Source organism: Lutjanus erythropterus, chromosome 2 (genome assembly GCF_056507025.1).
Source record: "Lutjanus erythropterus isolate fLutEry1 chromosome 2, fLutEry1.hap2, whole genome shotgun sequence".
NCBI lineage: Eukaryota > Metazoa > Chordata > Actinopteri > Lutjaniformes > Lutjanidae > Lutjanus > Lutjanus erythropterus.
The window spans coordinates 45,689,868-45,708,760 of record NC_139318.1 but is presented as its reverse complement, the minus strand read 5'-3'; the positions used below and the strand labels follow the sequence as shown (position 1 = coordinate 45,708,760).

Sequence of the window (18,893 nt, the reverse complement as noted above, 5' to 3'; positions counted from 1 at the left end):
TCAGGAAAGAAATACAGCGTCAAAGAATTCATGAATCGTCTTTCTACACGCGTCATTTACATTTTGAAACGTCCTCGTGGTTTAATGTATGTGGGCCGAACAAAACGTCGCCTCAGACTGAGAACCGCTGAGCATAAGGTGGCCGTTAGAAACAGGAACACGGATGATGTCATCGCTGGACGTTACAAAGAGAAAAAACACGGGTCTGTCGCTTCACTCAAATCTGTGGGTGTTGAAAAAGTGCAACCCAGTCCAAGAGGAGGTGATCTGATCAAGCAACTTTTAAGAAGGGAAGAGTTTTGGATCCATGAATTGAAAACACTTGAGCCATATGGACTTAATGAAACACAGGATTTGAATTCCTTTCTGTGATATAAATATGAACTTATATCTCCCTCCACAGGTCATTTGGATCCACAGGGAGAGATGAGACATCAGGTCCCTTGTCTCTTCCCTGTCACTCCCCCTTTCTGTCTAACAGTGTAGAGGGACAGAAGTAGGACCTGCAGTCCATCTCTTTTTTTAAATCTCTAACTTCAGTCATCTGCATAATGGTATGATCTTAACTTACAGATTATTCTTCTAACACTTGGAACTCTTTATGACTCTCGCTTTGTTTTTTGATCTGTGTCATTTTGTGTGAATTTATTATTGTGCTTTTTGGATAAATTGTAAATTATCTTTTGAAAAATGTTTTTGAAGAATGTTAAAGGAAAAATGTAGAAAAAGAAAAATGAAGTAAGTGTGATTATTAGTCACAGGACCCGTGTATATTTAGCTCACCTGTGAGAGCTCATGTGTTTCTGCTGAGCGAACCTGAAGACGCCACGGGCGAAACACGTCGTTCGCTCTGAATAAAAATCACAGTAACTCAGTTCAGTGTGCGCTGGTTTATGTTGATGATTTGATGAATATTATATCTGTGACATATTCTGACAATAAACCCTCCTAAATGTTACAGACTGGACCTGTAAGTACAGACTGTGAGTTGTTCTTCCACCACTGACTGCTGCTCAGTGACGTCCAGATTAAAATCATGATGAGCTTCTTGGTGGAGGGTCGACTCTACAGTTATTGGAGCACAATGAGAGGAGAGATACACAGTCTGGATTTATGCAGCATGACGCTCTTAAAGATAAATAGACTTTAAACTCGTTAATAAAAGGCTATAAAGAATATTTAGAGATTCTTGTTCACATACAGACTGAGACACAGTTTCACATCTCTCCACATACATGCTGCTTTAATACTCACAATTACTACAACTAGAAAATCATCATTCATGTTTGAAACTTGGAGCTACAACCTGAATAAGAACTGATAATCAAATCTGATTTTAGCACTAATTCCAAGTTTAAACTGTCCAGTAAAAACTCCAGTTCAAATCCTTTATGTGCCTCCATGGTATCAGATTATTTCCAGGAACTATCTCTGTATATATTTAGAGTTAAAGTCTGCTCCTAGTTTTTACTTTCACTTCAGTTTCTAGTTCAGTTCAATAAAATGATAAAATCCTGACTGACTAAAATCTTCTCTCCATGTCTGAGTGTTGTTTGGGCTCCTCTGATTGGTCGACTCTGCTGTTGCTGTGCTTTCTGTCTCCAGGGCTGCAGACCTGTTGGGAGGTTCATCAGCAGCATGGACACACCTGGACACCTCTGTGTCGTGTCTTTGCTTTCCTTTTCTTTGTTTTTACAGCAAAACATCCAGCGGCACATTTTCACTCATCCACTCCCGACACTACTGACTTTCCACATTGAGAACATGTGTTTGTTTGTGTGTCTCCTGTTTGTGTCTCAGTCTCACAGTCGGCCTGTGACAGTGTCTTTATGTTGTTTCTTATGTGATTCATGTGGAACTTTGCTGCTGCACTTTCTCATTGGGATTAATAAAGTTCTCTATCTAATCTATACAACTACAGATAATCAAACCTTCAGAGAGCCTCGCTGGATTTTGGTGGAACATGTGGAACAATAATTCTTCACTTTCACAACATTTTTTCTTTTCACTTGTGGAACAGAAATGTCTCTGATTCTAATGACTTCAGTCTCTAAATCGTCCTCGTCTTCATGTTTTCATGTTGATCCTCAGGATCAGCTCACAGCAGACATTTATAAATCTCTTACTGGGTTTGTGTGTCGACTTTAATAAATTCTTGTGTGTGTTTGTGTGACTGATCAGACTGATGTCAACATTTACTACAAACTCCAGTTCTTTCTGTTGTTTCCCTCCAGACCCTCTCATTCTTCCTCTGATCTCTGTAGATTCATGAGGTAGAGTCTCAGTACCAGTGTGAATTTTGACTTAATTTAGAAAAATTTTCAATTTGTGCAAATGTCTTCATGACTATTTGCTTTGTGCTCAGTCTGAGGACACATTACGACAGGGAAGACTCACCATTTATATGCACAAAAATCTGAGAACGAGTCTTGTGGCCAATTTCCTCCTGTATGACGACACAACTGAAGTTGTCAGTCTTGGTCACAGTAGTTTGTAGGATGATGTCATAGCTGCCTCCTCTCTCTGTGACCTGTGGTTCTTTAGCAGGAAGGATGTTTCCAGAACTGTCCTGCCACTTTACTTTAGGTTTTGGAGAAGCTCCTCGAACGACACACTGCAGGAGAGCCATGTCTTTCGTTTGATCAAGCATCTTAATAAACGGTTCTGTAGCTGCACCTGTGAACATAATAGAAACAATAGATTATAGACTATAAGACAATTACAGCATTAGAATAAAGTCACATTTTGATGTTTGTAATCACATCTCTGCTTGTAAATGTTGATCAGAGTTTGTTTCAGATTGAATAAAAGCAGAATAAAGTGAAATAAATAGTAAAGCAGCCTGTTCACCCTGCTGTATCTGCTGCTGTACCACCAGACTGAAGAGCAGCTTCTTCCCTCAGACTGTCAGACTGCTTCATTCATCATCAGCACTTCACCTTAGAAATTACTTTGTTCTCTACTTTCATTTATCTCTTCAATCAATTCACATCAATCAATCAATCAATCAATCGATCAAAGAGGGAACTACAACAGAATCTCATTTGACATCCTTGTTGTAAATGATCAATAAATCACCTTGTATCCTTGTTCAACACAGTATAAGACACAATTACACACCTTGTATAAGAGATCATATTTCAGACACGTTCAACTTCTACCAAAGGTTTGCTCTCTATTTACAACCACACTAGAGCTGCAACTAACTATTATTTTCATTATACATTCATCTCATCATTATTTTATTCATTGATCCATTAGTTGTTTGGTCCATAAAATGTCAGAAAATGGTGGAAAATGTCAATCTGTGTTTCCTAAAGTCCAAGACGACGTCCTCAAATGTCTGATTTTGTCCAAAACCCAAAGATATTCAGTTTACTGTCAGAGAGGAGGAAAGAAACTTGAAAATATTCACATTTGAGAAGCTGAAATCAGAGAATTTGGACACTTTTTAATTTAAAAAATGACTCAAAATGATGAATCTGTTATCAAAACAGTAGGTGATTAATTTAATAATCAATTAATAATGGATTAATGGGTGCAGCTCTAAACTATTTCTGACTCATATCATGACAGAAGCTCAGATACAGTGAAGATGTTTGGACAACCCTTTACATTTTCACACTACATTTATTCTTCTAAAACATATATTGAAATGATTTCACGTTAAATTTGTCGTCTGATATGTGGACGATATTTTCTTCGACACTAAAGTCGTTTAAAAAATCAAGTCAAATATCAAACAGAAGCTCTTAGAAGCTTGTGCACCTCTTGTGTTCTCAGGGTTTAATTGTGTCAGTGAGTCACTTTATTAGGTTCACCTGTACAATCTAATGTCATCCAATACAAGTGTTGTGACATGAAGTTGACTTTCTGACGTCTATAATGTCGAGTTTGTTTTCACACTGTCACACAGCTCTTCATTCACTTCTATGTTTGATCACTGAGCTCATAGTTAGTGATGCTGTTGAACTGGACTGCATTATATTCACAGGTGTTTCTAATATTGTGAGCAGCTCATGTTTGTAAAGACGGAGGAGAAAATATTAGAAAGAGCTCTCAGTATAATGTCGTCCAGAACAACAGCACCTTTAACTATGAGCTCAGTAATAAAGTGAGTGTATCTGATCAACAGTCTCAGGAGAACATTATCACACATTTGTTCTTTAAAACTACACCTTTGTTCACCTTTCATCATTTCAATTTATCCACGGCTCCAAAATACACACTCAATTATTTCACACACGCAAAAATTCAATCCTCATCAAATATTTGACAAATCTGACCAAATCAGCCCCGAATGAAACAAGAGGTGAACTATTCTAAAAGAAACTGTGTAAAACGTGAGCTGAGTCCAAACCTTTTGTACTGCAGTAAACTAATATAAAAACTCTCATCAAATATCAAACACTGGCTTTTTAAAAGCAAACACGTCTTGTTTCATAAACTGTTTCACACATTAACAAACAAACATATACAGACACACCAGCTACAAGTACTCAAGTACTGTCATTAAGGATCATTTTCACGTACTTGTACTCCAGTATTTACATTTTATGATACTTTATACTTTTACTTCACTACATTTCAGAAGAAAATATTGTAGTTTTACTCCACTACATGTAAAAAACACATTGAGTAAACTCATTATTTAAAGGTCTTCAGTAGATTTTTGAGTTTTGCTGATCTATAATCTTTTGTTGAGATAATTTTTCTTTTCTTTTTTAGATAAACTTGAATCTTTGAGGTTTAAAAACTTTTAGAAATTTCTATTTCAAATATTGTTTACAGTCAGCAGTGATTTGTCATTATTTGGGTGCTTGAAAATTAAATGGTTACAATAGAAAATATTAAATTAGTAACCATTATTCACTTTAACTTCAATGAGTTTACTCAACAATTTTAAAAATAAAATTTTTGGAGGGTTTCCAAAACTCAAACATTTCACTTTATCTAAATAAAATAGTAAATTATCGCAACAAATCATTTATTAGTTGGTAAAACATTTTCAAAACTTAATAGTTTGTGGTAAAAACTAAAAATATATTGAAATAAGTTGCCTTGAAACTTTTTGTCAACTTGTTAATTTTTCCAGTGTTCATTTATCAGACAGATATAGTTACTAGTTTGATCTCACATACAAAACATATGATCAACTTATAGAACTTATATATACATTAGAACAAGAACACAGTATTACCGTACTACTTTAGTGTAACAGAAAACACTGTTAAGATCTTAGAAAACAGATTTCAAATAATATTTGAAGATAATTTTGAAGCAGAACAAATTATTCTAAACTCACAATGTGCATCTGAAAGTATTTGTTGTGTTCTTTTATCTTTCTGTTTCTCTTGATTTGAACTGCACCAGTTTACTTTTTAACTCTTTTATCTTTTGTATCTCTTGTCTGTACTTTTGCACTTTTTAATGATAAATCTTTGACCTTTTTACTGTATTTTTATTTCTGTGTAAAACACTTTGAATCACTCCAGTGTATGAAATGTGATCTACAAATAAAGCTGCCTTAAAGTTCAGGGACGTCCAAACGTTCAAATATACAACATTCATATAAGTTTAGTGTAATGATCTTATTTGTGAGGTTGTTGCTTCATTTCCTGGAGAAGAAAGTTGACTTCAGCCTGTTTACACTCAGTACTTCTGCTGTCAGGAAGCTGCACACACAATCACACATCTGTCTGTAAATCACAGCTGTATAATGGCACTCTGCTGACATTTTGTGTCCTCTGTGCTGCAGCCTGATGCTTCCATCAGACGCCACCTGTGATTGGTTGAATCGGCCCACGTGCTTTAGTGAAGCTGCACACGCTCACATTTAATACAAAGCACAAGCCAAATGTTAGTAAGTGTGTCAAGTGTTGAACATTAGTGAACTCCTGGTTTCACACTCACACAGAGGAGGAGGATTCCTGCTCACATTTACAAATCACAATGTGGACACTTTCTCTCTTCTTTTCATCTCCATTTTCACTTCAACTCAAAACCTGATGCTGCATTTCAACTTTCTTCTGCTTGTAATCAACCAACACTCTGCTGCAGTCGATGAAACAAGTGGAAAGAAGAGACATTTATACCAACATGTTTGTCATCTGGGAGCCTCACTGCAATGTAATGATACTAATTACAAGTTTAAACTGTCCAGTAAAAACTACAACAAGGATTAATAAAGCTCTCTCTCTCTCTCTCTCTCTCTCTCCCTCTGTCTCTCCCTCTGTCTCTCTCTCTCTCTCTCTCTCTGTCTCTCTCTCTCTGTCTCTCTCTCTGTCTCTCTCTCTCTCTCTCTCTGTCTCTCTCTCTCTCTCTCTGTGTCTCTCTCTCTCTCTCTCTCTCTGTCTCTCTCTCTCTCTCTCTGTGTCTCTCTCTCTCTCTCTGTGTGTCTCTCTCTGTCTCTCTCTCTGTCTCTCTCTCTCTCTGTCTGTCTGTCTCTCTGTCTCCAGTCCCTGCTCTCTTCTCCCAGGACACCTTCTCTCCTCAGACTCCACAGACCTGCAGTCCTCCAGCTGTCCACTACATGTCCTCACACTTTCATGTCTGTCCTCAAACATGTCCTCTGAAACATGTTGACAAACAGTAAATGTAACACTGTGAATGGAACTGAATATCATGTAGATCTCATGTAGTATTAGTGTAGAATCACTGTTGTATTATTAATGATGTTCATCGTCCTAAAAGGTCAATTCAGACTCAACACAAAGTTCATTTCTGTCTTGATTTAATCCTCTGAGTTTGACAGCTGGTGTGTTTTTACAGTTTGTGTTTATTCAGCACAAACACCTGAAATACTGATAATACAGTTATTAGCTACAGCTTGCCAGGCATGTACAAATTGTGTGTGTTTGTGTGACTGATCAGACTGATGTCAACATTTACTACAAACTCCAGTTCTTTCTGTTGTTTCCCTCCAGACCCTCTCATTCTTCCTCTGATCTCTGTAGATTCATGGAGTCTCAGAGTCTCAGTAACAGTGATGCAGTTTGACACATTGTTATGTGATGTCTTCATCTCAGTTTGTTTTGAGTTCAGTCTGAACAGACATTCAAATTTCCTCTGGAAACACAAACAATCAACATTTTTGGATATAAAAATATGACAAGGAAGAATCTCACCATTGATGTGCACATAAATCTTTGCATCAGTCCGATGGTTGATTTCCTCCTGTGTGACGACACATTGATATCGGTCAGTCTTGGTCACAGTCGTGTTGAGGATGATGTCATAGCTGCCTCCTCTCTCTGTGACCTGTGGTTCTTTAGCAGGAAGGATGTTTCCAGAACTGTCCTGCCACTCGACTTTAGGCTTTGGAGAAGCATCAAGAACTTCACACTGCAGCAGAGACCAGTCCTTTGCCATATCAAGAATTGTGACAGATGGTTTTCGAGCTGCTCCTGTGAATGTAATAGAAACAATAGAGTGTAATAGGTCATTACATAATTAGAAAATTTCAATATCAGGATGTTTCTCTGTTGATCCCTTCTCTGTTTGTGTATAAACATTAACGTGCCCTGAAGATTGAAGAAACAAAATAAGAAATTGGAAGACTTACAAAACAACACAAGCCTTAGGCACACCTCCCAATATGTGACATAGGGTTATATTTCAGACACATTTAACTTCTACCAAAATATCAAAAGCATAAAAGATAACACAAGATCCACACACCAAAAGAGCTCCCGTATGAAAATTTATTAACATGACGTTTCAAGCTGTACATTCTTCCTCAGACAGAGAGTCTGAGTTTCATACAAGAGAGAACCATAAAATCTAATTATTGCCAGATTGGATCATTACTAATGACTTTTTCATGAAATTACAACCATTAAATGCTAAAAATAACTTCTCTTAAAGCTGACTTTGAATGTAAAATAAAACTCAAGGGAATTTCCCTACAAACCTAATATTCAGGTAAATGTCTCCGGTTTTAAAAAGTGATGTGTAGGGGTTTTTTGCACAGAATGATCTCGGTCTGCTCCACACAGTGAGTCATACAGATTTAAAGTTTTTTGAATTACTTCAGGCCTGTGGAGACAAACTCACAACACATACTTGTGATCGGTAGAGTGACGTCATCACAATCAGGACTCACCTGGGATGTTTTCCTCTGCTCTGTCTTTTAAGATACGACCTGAAAGACAAAACAAAACAGATGTTAGGCTGTTTGTGAAATATCAACTTGGCAGACATGTAATACTGTAGAAAAAATGTGAGAGTGCACACTCAGATTTCATCTACTATAGACTGAAGACATTTCATTGGACAGAGAGACATAATGGACAATGTGTGACTAATATCAGGCACGTTTGATCCAGAGGTGATCACTCCAGATGTGGCTGCAGCTCTGTGGGGACCAGGCTCTGCCAGATGTGTATTGTGACTACTTGACAAAAGTCCATGTGGGACTCTTAAAGCAGTGTCATCAGTAAATGAGCGGCCATCTTGAAGTGTTTAATGAAAGCACTCACCAACAACAAGCTTAATGTGGAACATTTGACTCGGCTGAAGACGTGGAAAAGCACAGGTGTAGTTTCCACTGTCAGACACCTTGGTATTTCTGATGATTATGGAGGCGTTGCCGCGCTTCAGTTGGTCTTGAAAATGTGAGACGCGACCTTTGAAGTGCTCATCTTGACCTGTACGGTCCTTATTGTAATGATGGCCTTCGTCATACAGGAACACCTCCTTCTGACCATCTTTCTTCCAGTCAAAGAGCTTTGACTCAATGTTGATGCTGAGGGAACAGGGTAAAATAACATCACTGCCTTCTTCCACCACCACTGGTCCTGGAAGATAAAAACATGGATTCATCACCATGTTTACATCAACAGTCAGGAAGTGAAGACACACACATGGAAGGTTGTTGTTTTAACAAATAAACTTATGACAACTAACTTTTCATTTTGTTGTCTGGCACACTGTCCTCAGAAAATCCTTTGAATTTCCCTTCAAACTGCATCTTTTTCCTTTACTTCTTTATGTTCATTTCTATTTTTTATACTTCCATATACCTAATCAACCCAACCAAAAAAGGCAATGAGTAACAGCCAATCAGAGGTAGAGTAGTTCGGCTTATGACTTTGCCCTCCTGGAGAAAAAAATGATATCTATAACCCTGTGTGAAATAACCATAGTTCAATGCCAAATAATCATGTTTTTCAAGATTAAACTGCAGATTTTAGTGTCCTTTAATTGTGACCAGTCTAAGACACACCTGTGTTATAATCCTGCAGTTTAATCAGATTTAACGCCAAATTTGAGAGAAAAAACCTTTTATGTACATTGAAGAAGTCTTACATCTTTTGGTTCAACTCATGTAAACTGGAGCTCAAAGCAAAGTGTTGTCTAACTGTGTTGTGTAGTGATGGATGGATCTGTCCATGGTGCTGAAGGAACAGATGTGATGTGATCGTGTCTTTTTCTCTCAGTCCCTTCAGTCAGTTTAGTCTTGGATCTATAATAAACTGTAGATCAGAAAATATTAGACTCTCCATCTACCACCATTATGACTGATGATAAAATACAGCAGTGTAGACTGAACATGTTCAGCTACAGACAGTTCAGTCTGTAAAAACAGCTGGAACCAACAGTAGAATATATATGTACACTGTCAGTAAGTCTAATGTCAGTATATCAGTAGTAAACAGTGTAATCGTAGCGGACAGACTCAGATTAGATCATAAATATCAGCGTCTAAAGTTCAGTGACGCATTTCTGTCTGCAGGATGGAGGCGACGCCCTGAACATCATATATATGATAAACCTGTAAATACTGAACATCGTATATATGATAAACCTGTAAGTCATTAGTTTTCTTACCTTTTTCTTCACCAAACGTTATTTCACACCAAGTCACGAGACACACACTCACGACACCGAGAAGCTTCATGGTTAATGACGTCACTCGAAGAGCAACGATCACTATGACGTCACTGTAACGCCACTAACGAACATTTAAATGACTTCTGTCTCTCTGAGCTGCACATCACAAACACTTTCGATTCTTCAGCTTCTGCACAGACACTTCCGTTGCGGTCATCCTTCACAATAAAAGTCTCATTTACAGTCATACCACAGATGATTAAAATTGGGACAGAACCCACTTCAGCAGAAGTTTATCTTCACACTGACATTTCACATTTGACTGTAACTGTGAGGGAAATAAAGCCTGAGGAGGAAAACACAATGTCTGTATGAAAAACTGTAAATGTGTGTAAATGTGTGGATATCTCTCCAAATCAACATTTTATTTATTTTTATACATTTAATCCAGTCTGAAGTCTCCTCATGATCAAATAAAAGAACAAAACCTGAGGCTCAGAGGTCAAAGGTCAACCATGAACCACAGTTTGGCTTTAAGTGCAGCTGCAGATATTTGTAACATCTCTCCATTATCATTATCTCATAAAGGCATACAAAATACTCAAAATAATTATAATAAATTATAGTAAAAGCCTTCCACACTGTCAGTGTAAAGGCATTTTTATTTTTGTCATTTTGAGCCTCTTGGTTGCCTGTTTACTTTGTCTTTTGTTTTGACATGTTTCTATTCTAATCCTCCTTTTACAAGAATGTTTCACAAAGTAAAATCCTCCTGTAGATCACAATATACACCCACACTTTACTAAACATCAGCAACTAACAGGAAAAATGCCCAGTTAATAAAAAAATATATCAACAATGATAAGGTGATGTTATGATGACTTTGGTTCTTCAGTTAGAAATGAATCTGTTGATGTGATTAATATTTAGTTGTAATCAACATTCATGAAGCTGTTAATGTGGTAAACTGTCTGTTAGAAGTCTTGTTTTAATATGATTCATCTGCTACGTGTATTTCTTTATTCAGTAATACAATACAGCAAACTAACTTCTTTCATCAAAGTTTTATCACACAGAAACAAAAAAATCACAACATTAGTTTTTATTCAAACATTCATATAGAAATGATTAAGCGCTGCCTGGAATGACATGATACTCAGTACACAGAATTAACTTACATGAACTTCAACATCACAGCCAACAATAAATACTTTGTGTCCAGTTTATAAGGTAAAACTTACCAGGGCACAAAATTAGTACCAGCAGTTTAGTCAAATGCTGGTAAATTATACAATTATCTGGTTGACCTGCTTCATTCACCAGCCAAAAAATACAATGGTAATTTATTGAGTGGATGGTAAAAATCTGAACATTCAGTAACAATTTGGCTGGTGGACAAAAAAGTTAATTTTGCACCCTGAACTGAAAAATAATGCAGTTTAATACAACAATCCTGTAATAAATCCTCCCTTTGCAAACATTATAATCTTTAGCTTGTCTTGACAAAATAATGGAGATTGTCAGCACAAGTTAAGGTGAGTTAAATTGGTTAAATTACATTTTATTGTCAGTGTAAACAAGGCAAGTGAAACTTCATCCCAGAGGTCAGAGGGCAGGGTCGCCTGCAGTGCTTCACCCCTGGAGCAGCTTTGAGGTTCAGTGCTTCACTCAAGGGCACTTAGACAAAGACGGTGGGGTAACACAGATGTGATAATCCCCAGATCACAGCTGGATTACACCTCCTGTTACTGCCTCGTTTATCATGAGGTCATCCTGCCTCATGATGATACAGGGATACAAAACTCTCAAGCACCTTAAGAAATAAACACAAGCATCACAGTCTTGTCCCAAATAATGTCAACAACACAAATATCAAAATAAAATATTAAGTCACATCATATTTCACTTCAGATACAGAATAATTGATAATCTTTTCCAGTGGACCAGCAGGCTTTTGTTCAGTGAAGTCTTGTGTTTTTTTAATGTCCATGTCTACCTCAGTATGATCATATTTGGTAAATGGACTGTATTTATTCATCACTTCTGCTCCTCATTCATCCACTGATGTCAGTCAGCTGCCATTAAAGGTTCTGCTCTGACCATCAGGAACAATTTGGGCTTCAGTGTTTTACTCCAGGACACTTCAACATGTGGACAGGAGGAGGCGGGGATCAAACCAGCGACCCTCAGATTAACTGATGAGCTGCAGGTATGAAATGATCTGATGTCGTTTTGTCTGGACTGTTACAGTTCTCATCATTCAGGCCTCAGACTGAAGTCACTCGTCTGTCTGCAGATCATCAAACCTGCTGCTGCTTGGATTTTAACTGTGTGCACAACAACAAGAAGCATCAATAAAAAGCACCGAGAAGTTAACAGGGAAAATATAAACAAGAGAATAAAACAAGAAGAACACAAATAAGACACAGACTCAACAGTTGAATTTACACTGTTGCATATAAGAATTATTGATATTGCACAGTTTGAACTGATGTTACCTGAGTGGTACGTTGATATTGCAGTGAGTTGCTCAGTTTTGGTGTGTGTGATTTATTGAGAGCAGTGATGGTCTTAAAGTCTGACAGCAGCATTTTATTTTAAATTTTCTAAATAATGGTTTTGTCATTTTAATCTCTTTAAAGCATGACATCATCAGTCAGGGGTTTCCTGGTTGTTTCAGGTCGCCTGATGTTTGATCAGGATTTTTTGGTCCAATCACCTTCACTCTGAACACTTTTATAAAGCTCACTGTTAATGGATGGACTTGTTATCATTTAATCAGGTCCTTTTTTTTAAAAAAAAAATGCTCCATTTCAAGTCAACTGATATTTCTATGATTTAAGTTTCATTATTTGTTGTATTACATTTTTGTGTTTCACAGCTTGATTGTGTTTCTATGTAGTTCTCAACAACAGTCTAGTGGCCTGACCTGATATTACAGTGAATTTATTTTATGTTCATGACAGTGCACGAGTAAAAAGAGATGAATAAGATAATCAGAATGAAGTGATGCTGATATGTTTTTCAATATAGCGAGTCCCCAGAGATCTCAGGGAAACTCAGTGAGTCCTCAATATTTTTTATTTATTTATTTTTATTTTTTTTTTTTTGACAAATTGTGGCGTTATGTTTTATGTTATTTGGTTATAATCCTGTCTACATTTCTGTATTTTCCAACCTTAAAAATCTACAGCAGTGCAAGGCAACACATGAATGCAGCAGTAATATTTAATCTAAAAGCATCATATAACTCTGACAGGGATATCATTCTACTGCACAAAGAATACTTCTACTTTTCATACTTTTACTATAATACTTTTACCTTAGCAAAGTGTAGAATACAGACCCTTTATCTTCACAGAGTTGAATGCAATTTTTTTCCCCCAAGATCTGTCTAATCCTGCTCTACTGTGCTGTGATTGGCTGCTTCTACCACGTGGTGACTGGATAGTTTTAGGCATCCTAATGTTATGAAAGGGTTTATTTTAACCCAACGTGACCTTTTCTTAAGCTTCACTTTTTCTTGCATTAATCTCACCAAACTGCAACTGAAAACTGAAAATAATTCTAAAAACCAAGTCTAAAAAAAATAGACCGTGATATTTAGCTGAACATGCAGCTTTTCCTGCCAGCAGCAGAGAACATCACACCATGGTAACGCCTGGAAGCAGGAATCATGGCAGGATCCACCGTAAGTCTTGGAGAGACCGAGCCATCCTGATATAAGGCAACTCCATCTCAGTGAAAAGGCTTGTAGTCGAGGAGATGCACCGACGAGAGCAGACAGCGAGGTGCACAGAGACCATTTCTCAAGACAAGTAAGGACAGTGGTTGGATGTCCACCTCCAGAAAACCTAAAGCACTTTCTTGTCTGCTGCAAAACAAACCTTACACAAGGTTGTTACACCTGGTGACCCAAACAGGTACTGAAGTGTTTAGCTGCTATTCTAGAAAGCAGATGGACAAACATCAACACCCTGCCTGTCCAGTCATCAAATCCTGCATCTGCCACAGAGTTCATCCAGGACGATGCAAAGAAACCCAAGACCAGCGCTTCAAAACCAGAAGCCGGGCAGCTGGGAGAAGCACAGGACTGGAAGTTACTGACAGACCTGAACAGAGGCTCTGCTTCCCATCTAAGATCACCACAACTAACTTTAGACCAGACCCTGAGCTTTGGTCCAACTCACTTTGCACCACCTACACCGCTGGCAGCCGACGCTGAACAACATGGCTGGAAAGCAAAGGTTTGTCCAGTGGAGGCTGCAGAGGCTTTGCAGGTCTGTCAACTACACAGGTGCTTCAGGACACAGGAATCTGAGGATGGGGTCACTGTCAAGCTATCAAAGCCCTCTTCAATGCTTCTGAAAGGTCAAGCCAGTGTCTGAACAAGATGATGTCAAGGAGGGTGAGTCAAAGATGCCAGTCCTCACTGGTGGACCTTCTGGAGGTGTAGTGGACTCATCAGTGAAACACTTAAGAAGGATGGTGCCCATCTGAAAATCTTGCACCACCTAGTCCTAAATAGGACACACGGGACGCAAAACTGGGCAGAACAATCTTGGGAGAAAAAAATGAAGCTGGTATTAGTACTTCTGCTTACATAATAGACCTGAATATTTCTTTCACCTCTGGTTACCACACTGACAGCCTAACAGCACCTGTGTGTTACCTGCTGAGTCTTAAAGGAATGTTGCATTGTGGGTAATCTGTGTGTGACAGAGTCTAGTTTGTTTGCTGTGACAGTGAGTCTTTCCTGAGGAGTGAAAGGTACTTATGGTACTTTACTCAGCCATGAAGTAATTATTACACTGCAACCTGAGTTTAACTACAGACTTTACAGCCGACTAAAATATCGAAGCCAAAATGATCATCTGCTGCGTCTCATGTTGTTATTTAAACAGATTTAAACAGAGATTTGTTGTTCACAGTGTAGCATTAACAGGGAAAAAACAGGGTGAATCCCATGACCGCACTGATGGTGAAGTTAGTGTCCTTTTGGATTTTAATGCATCAGAGATGCAGAACACGTATCTATAGACATACAGAGAATATAAATATAAAAGAGTGAACTGAAGTTGTTTTTGTCCTCAACAACATTAATAAGGGAGTAATAATGTGTTTAGACAATAACTTTTTTCTCCTAAAGCTGCATGAGTGGAACTCAATCAAACCACATATCAGACTTCAACTATTTTTCTAATTCTCATTGAATGGAACGATTGTTTAACAGGTTTATATACGACATTCAGCTTCATTAGACTATTTGCTGTGAACGTGCATGTTAGTGCGTATGAGTGTGCACATTAGTGTGTTTGCATGTTAGTGGGTTGATTTTTAGGGCCTCTTCTTTTTAATCTGTACATGCGTTCCCTCTGTGATGTCATCAGGACACACAGCATCTCCTTCCACAGTTAAACCAATGACACACATCTGTATGCAGCTGTGTCTCCTGATGACCCCGGACTAATTGATTTTTAAATGCATTTTAAAGAAACATTTTACAGCTCAGACAGGATAAAAAGGAAATTTTAGTCACAGGTTCTAAAGCTCAGAGAGACAAACTGGTTGTAAATTTAAGTTTATATAAACCCAAATTAACAAACAAGGAACTTCAGTCTAGTTTCTGACTCAGACCTGAACTTTAAAACTCATGTAGAGTTTGTCACAAATCTACATTTTATAATCTCGATAATATCACTGAAGTGTGATCATTTCTCTCTGAGTGACACAGAGAAACTGATGAATGTTTTTATATTGATCAGGCTGGATTACTGTCATCCTCTCCTCTCTGGTCGACCCGGAAACATCAGAAATCAGCTGATCAGAACTCTGTGACCCGCATGATAACCAGAACCAGAAGGAGAAAACACATCACGCCAGTTTTAAAGCCCTCACACTGGCTGCCTGTCAGTTTCTGTACTGATTTTATTTTTTTTTACTTGTTTATAAAGCACTTCATGGTTTTGCTGACAGTGTGAACCAAGTTTCAGTCTTTTATTTGTTCTGAAGGGCAGGAATTTTTAATCCCAAACGTAAAACCCATCTCTTCAGCCTCACTTTTGATTTAGAATGGTTTATAGATATTAATTCAAGACATTTGTTTTCATTTTATTTATTTTAATTTACTTTTACTTTATTTTATTCAATATTATCTCTTATTTTATTATTATAAGTATTATTTTGTTTTTATCATTTTAATATTGTTTTATTTGTCTTTAATCTAATTTCTCTAGATCTTCGTCTACGTTATATTTAACTCTTTGATTTTTATTAAAATTGCTTTACAGTCTATTTTATTGTAGGTCAATGTCAACAGTCCTTGTTTTTACTCTTATTTCATCCACAGTTTTTAGGGTTTTTGCTTGTTTTGTCTTATTGTTGGTTTATCAGTCATCTGTAAAAGTCAGCACTTTGATTTGCACTAACCTGTATAAAAGATGCAATACAAATAAAGTTTGATTTGATTTGTTGTCACTTTGTTCCCTGTGATCAGACTTTATATCAGTGATCACTGTGTCATCTCTATCAAAATACTTTCATGTGGTCCAAACATTAAAGTGTGAGACCAACAGTAAAGCATCACACAGTTCATCCTCCATGTTGAACAAACTAATAACAACTCATGTGACAATATTCACATATATAAAGGATGATTCTGCAAAATCTAAGATTATATTTAATGATGACGTTCTGAAGGATAAATAATGTTGGAATAATTAACAAAAATGTTACCATCATGGTTAATGTACTGTATATGTGTGGGAAAGATCAAATAACTTAAGGTAACTGTACTGTTAGTGTTCAGTAACTGCAGAAAAACCTTTTTGGTCTGTTCTGGTCCATTTTAAAGGCGAGGAACGCTTGAAACAAAGCAGTTCGTGTGACGTGTTGTTCGACCACGTCTGAAGGCAAACGTGTTGTTCTGTTGTTCAGAACGGTTCCACTCACGAACGGAGTGACATCCTGCTGTCGTAAATCAAGTTTACATTCGAGTGTAGTGCATTTTTTCTACAGAATTTCCAGGAAATCAACAAAAAGAAAATGTGAAGTAATTTGCAGTGAATATTAGGGGTTCAGGATTGTTGTGTTTTCTTCAGCTGCCGTTATCTCTGCTTCTGAATCCTGACTTGAACGTGAACCTGAAGGAAAACAAAGTTATAGTCAAGAAAATCCCATTTGACTTAATCCTAATCTGATTTAACAGCTGTCAAGACTCTAAACATGAGATACATGGTCTCCTCATCACGAACATGTTGATTAAAACAGATGATTTAAACTTACGATAATTACGGATGGCTTTGAAGCATCCCCAGGCAATAGCGAAAACTAGAACAGCATTAATAAGTATGTCGAAAACTAGATTAATGATCCATTCAGAGGTGAAGTCTGAAACAGATGACAGGAAGTGAAACACAGATGATAAACAGCAGATCAGACCTCACAGTCCACACAAAGAACAACTAAAGACGTTCATGTTCCTGCAGATCAAAACACTGATGTTAGCTTGAATCTTCTGGTCAGTTTTCTCTACACAGCTGCTTATGTCTTGGTCAAACTACATGAGTTGTTACATCACTGTACTTTTCACACTTAACTTCCTGTTTTAAGTTGCTGTGGTCACATGTTCCAACCAGGTCTGTCCTGTCTGTTTATAAATACAGCTTTTAGTTTTACTGCTTAAATATTAACTATATTTGCAGCAGTGACAAAAACAGCCTCTCTGATCATTAAACCACTGTTTAAATGATGTTGGGCAGCGTCGGCGCCTGTAGATCTGTGAGTTTTAGTCAGAAAATCAGAGCTAAAATCCTGTAGTGTGAACTCGGCCTCAGAGGTTGGTTTTGGTTTTGCTCACAGTAGTGAGGAGGGCGATGTTGAGCATCGTCCTGTTTCTGAGACGTGCTGCTCATCAGTATGAAGACTGTTTAAACTGGGGATCAATCTCATATTATTCCATTGTGCAATAAGTTTGATCTATATAATATTATTTGTGTATAAAAATATGACTGAGAAGAATCTCACCTTTCATGTGCACATCAATCTGAGACTCCGTCTGATGTCCGATCTCCTCCTGTGTGACGACGCAGCGATACCGGTCAGCCTTGAACACGTAGGCTCTGAGGACGATCTTGTTGCCGTCTTCGCTTTCCGTGACCTGCGGCCCTTTACTGTACATGACGTCTCCGGCGCTGTTCCTCCACTCTACTCTAGGTTTTGGAAAAGCGCCCACGACTTCACACTGCAGCAGCACCGAACGCTCCGTTTCATTAAACGCAGTGACGTACGGCTCTGGAGCTGCACCTGAGAACACAGAGTGAATCCACAGGAAGTGACACGTCACAGGTGAAAAAGGAAGCAACACTCCGCCATCTTGGAGAGGTACTGTATACTTTCATGTCTGCTACTCGTGGTTTTGCTAATTAGGACCAATTAAGAGCCTTTGTGTGTCCGCAGTATCTTTCTGTGACGCCACCAAAATGTATGGTCACATTTTTTTTGTTTATTTAATTGTTAGTTTCTTTGATTTTGGGAATGTTTGAGATTTAAAATATACTGTCTTATTTGACAGGACAGGTAGAAAGTATTATCTAACAGAAGGATCCCTCATACTGACCTCTTAAGACCTGTGCTCTAACCAGTAACACGGTAGGTTTCGGTTGAGACTGTGGACGATGAATCTGTACCAGCTACGTCTTCTCAGTACAACTCCTGAATTTATATTTAAACTTCAAATTAAGGCATTTGTATACACCTCGTTAAGCCATTTTATCCGTCAATGAAGATTTTTAACTGGATCTTCTGGACTATCTGTGGTTTGAACGGTCACTGATTTTCCAGAAACCGCTGTCAGACATTTCTTTCTTTTATCACCAATAAAGGATAATTCCTGCTCGTATATGAGGATCACAGTGTTATGAAGAAAAGAAACACAAGGAACAGAGAAACAGAGAAGAAAAATACAGTATATGGACAGAATAATACAGTTAAAGCCTTAATTAAGCCTCTCTTTGTCTGAACATGATACGCGTGAACAGTATTTCTCACATGTATCCTGA

The 18,893-nt window shown here is 37.7% G+C and overlaps 1 protein-coding gene across 1 annotated transcript; it reads right to left on the bottom strand.

The window, feature by feature from the left end:
• Positions 1–81: 81 nt before the first annotated feature.
• LOC146332300 (CD276 antigen homolog) lies at positions 82–10,015 on the bottom strand. The gene is made up of 7 exons (XM_084743625.1): positions 9,832–10,015; positions 8,481–8,798; positions 8,105–8,143; positions 7,128–7,400; positions 2,398–2,676; positions 784–850; positions 82–175 (listed from the first exon to the last, which is right to left on the bottom strand). Exons 1-7 carry the CDS (start codon positions 9,899–9,901, stop codon positions 82–84), a joined length of 1,140 nt encoding a protein of 379 aa, XP_084599751.1. The 5' UTR covers positions 9,902–10,015.
• Positions 10,016–18,893: the final 8,878 nt, after the last annotated feature.

Coding starts and splice junctions, on each gene's coding strand:
- LOC146332300 (XM_084743625.1), bottom strand. CDS start 9,901: ATGAAGCTTCTCGGTGTCGTGAGTGTGTGTCTCGTGACTTGGTGTGAA. Junction 7,401..8,104: donor AGCAGAGGAAAACATCCCAG/GTGAGTCCTGAT, acceptor TCACAGGAGCAG/CTCGAAAACCATCTGTCACA. Junction 2,677..7,127: donor GATTTATGTGCACATCAATG/GTGAGATTCTTC, acceptor TTATGTTCACAG/GTGCAGCTACAGAACCGTTT.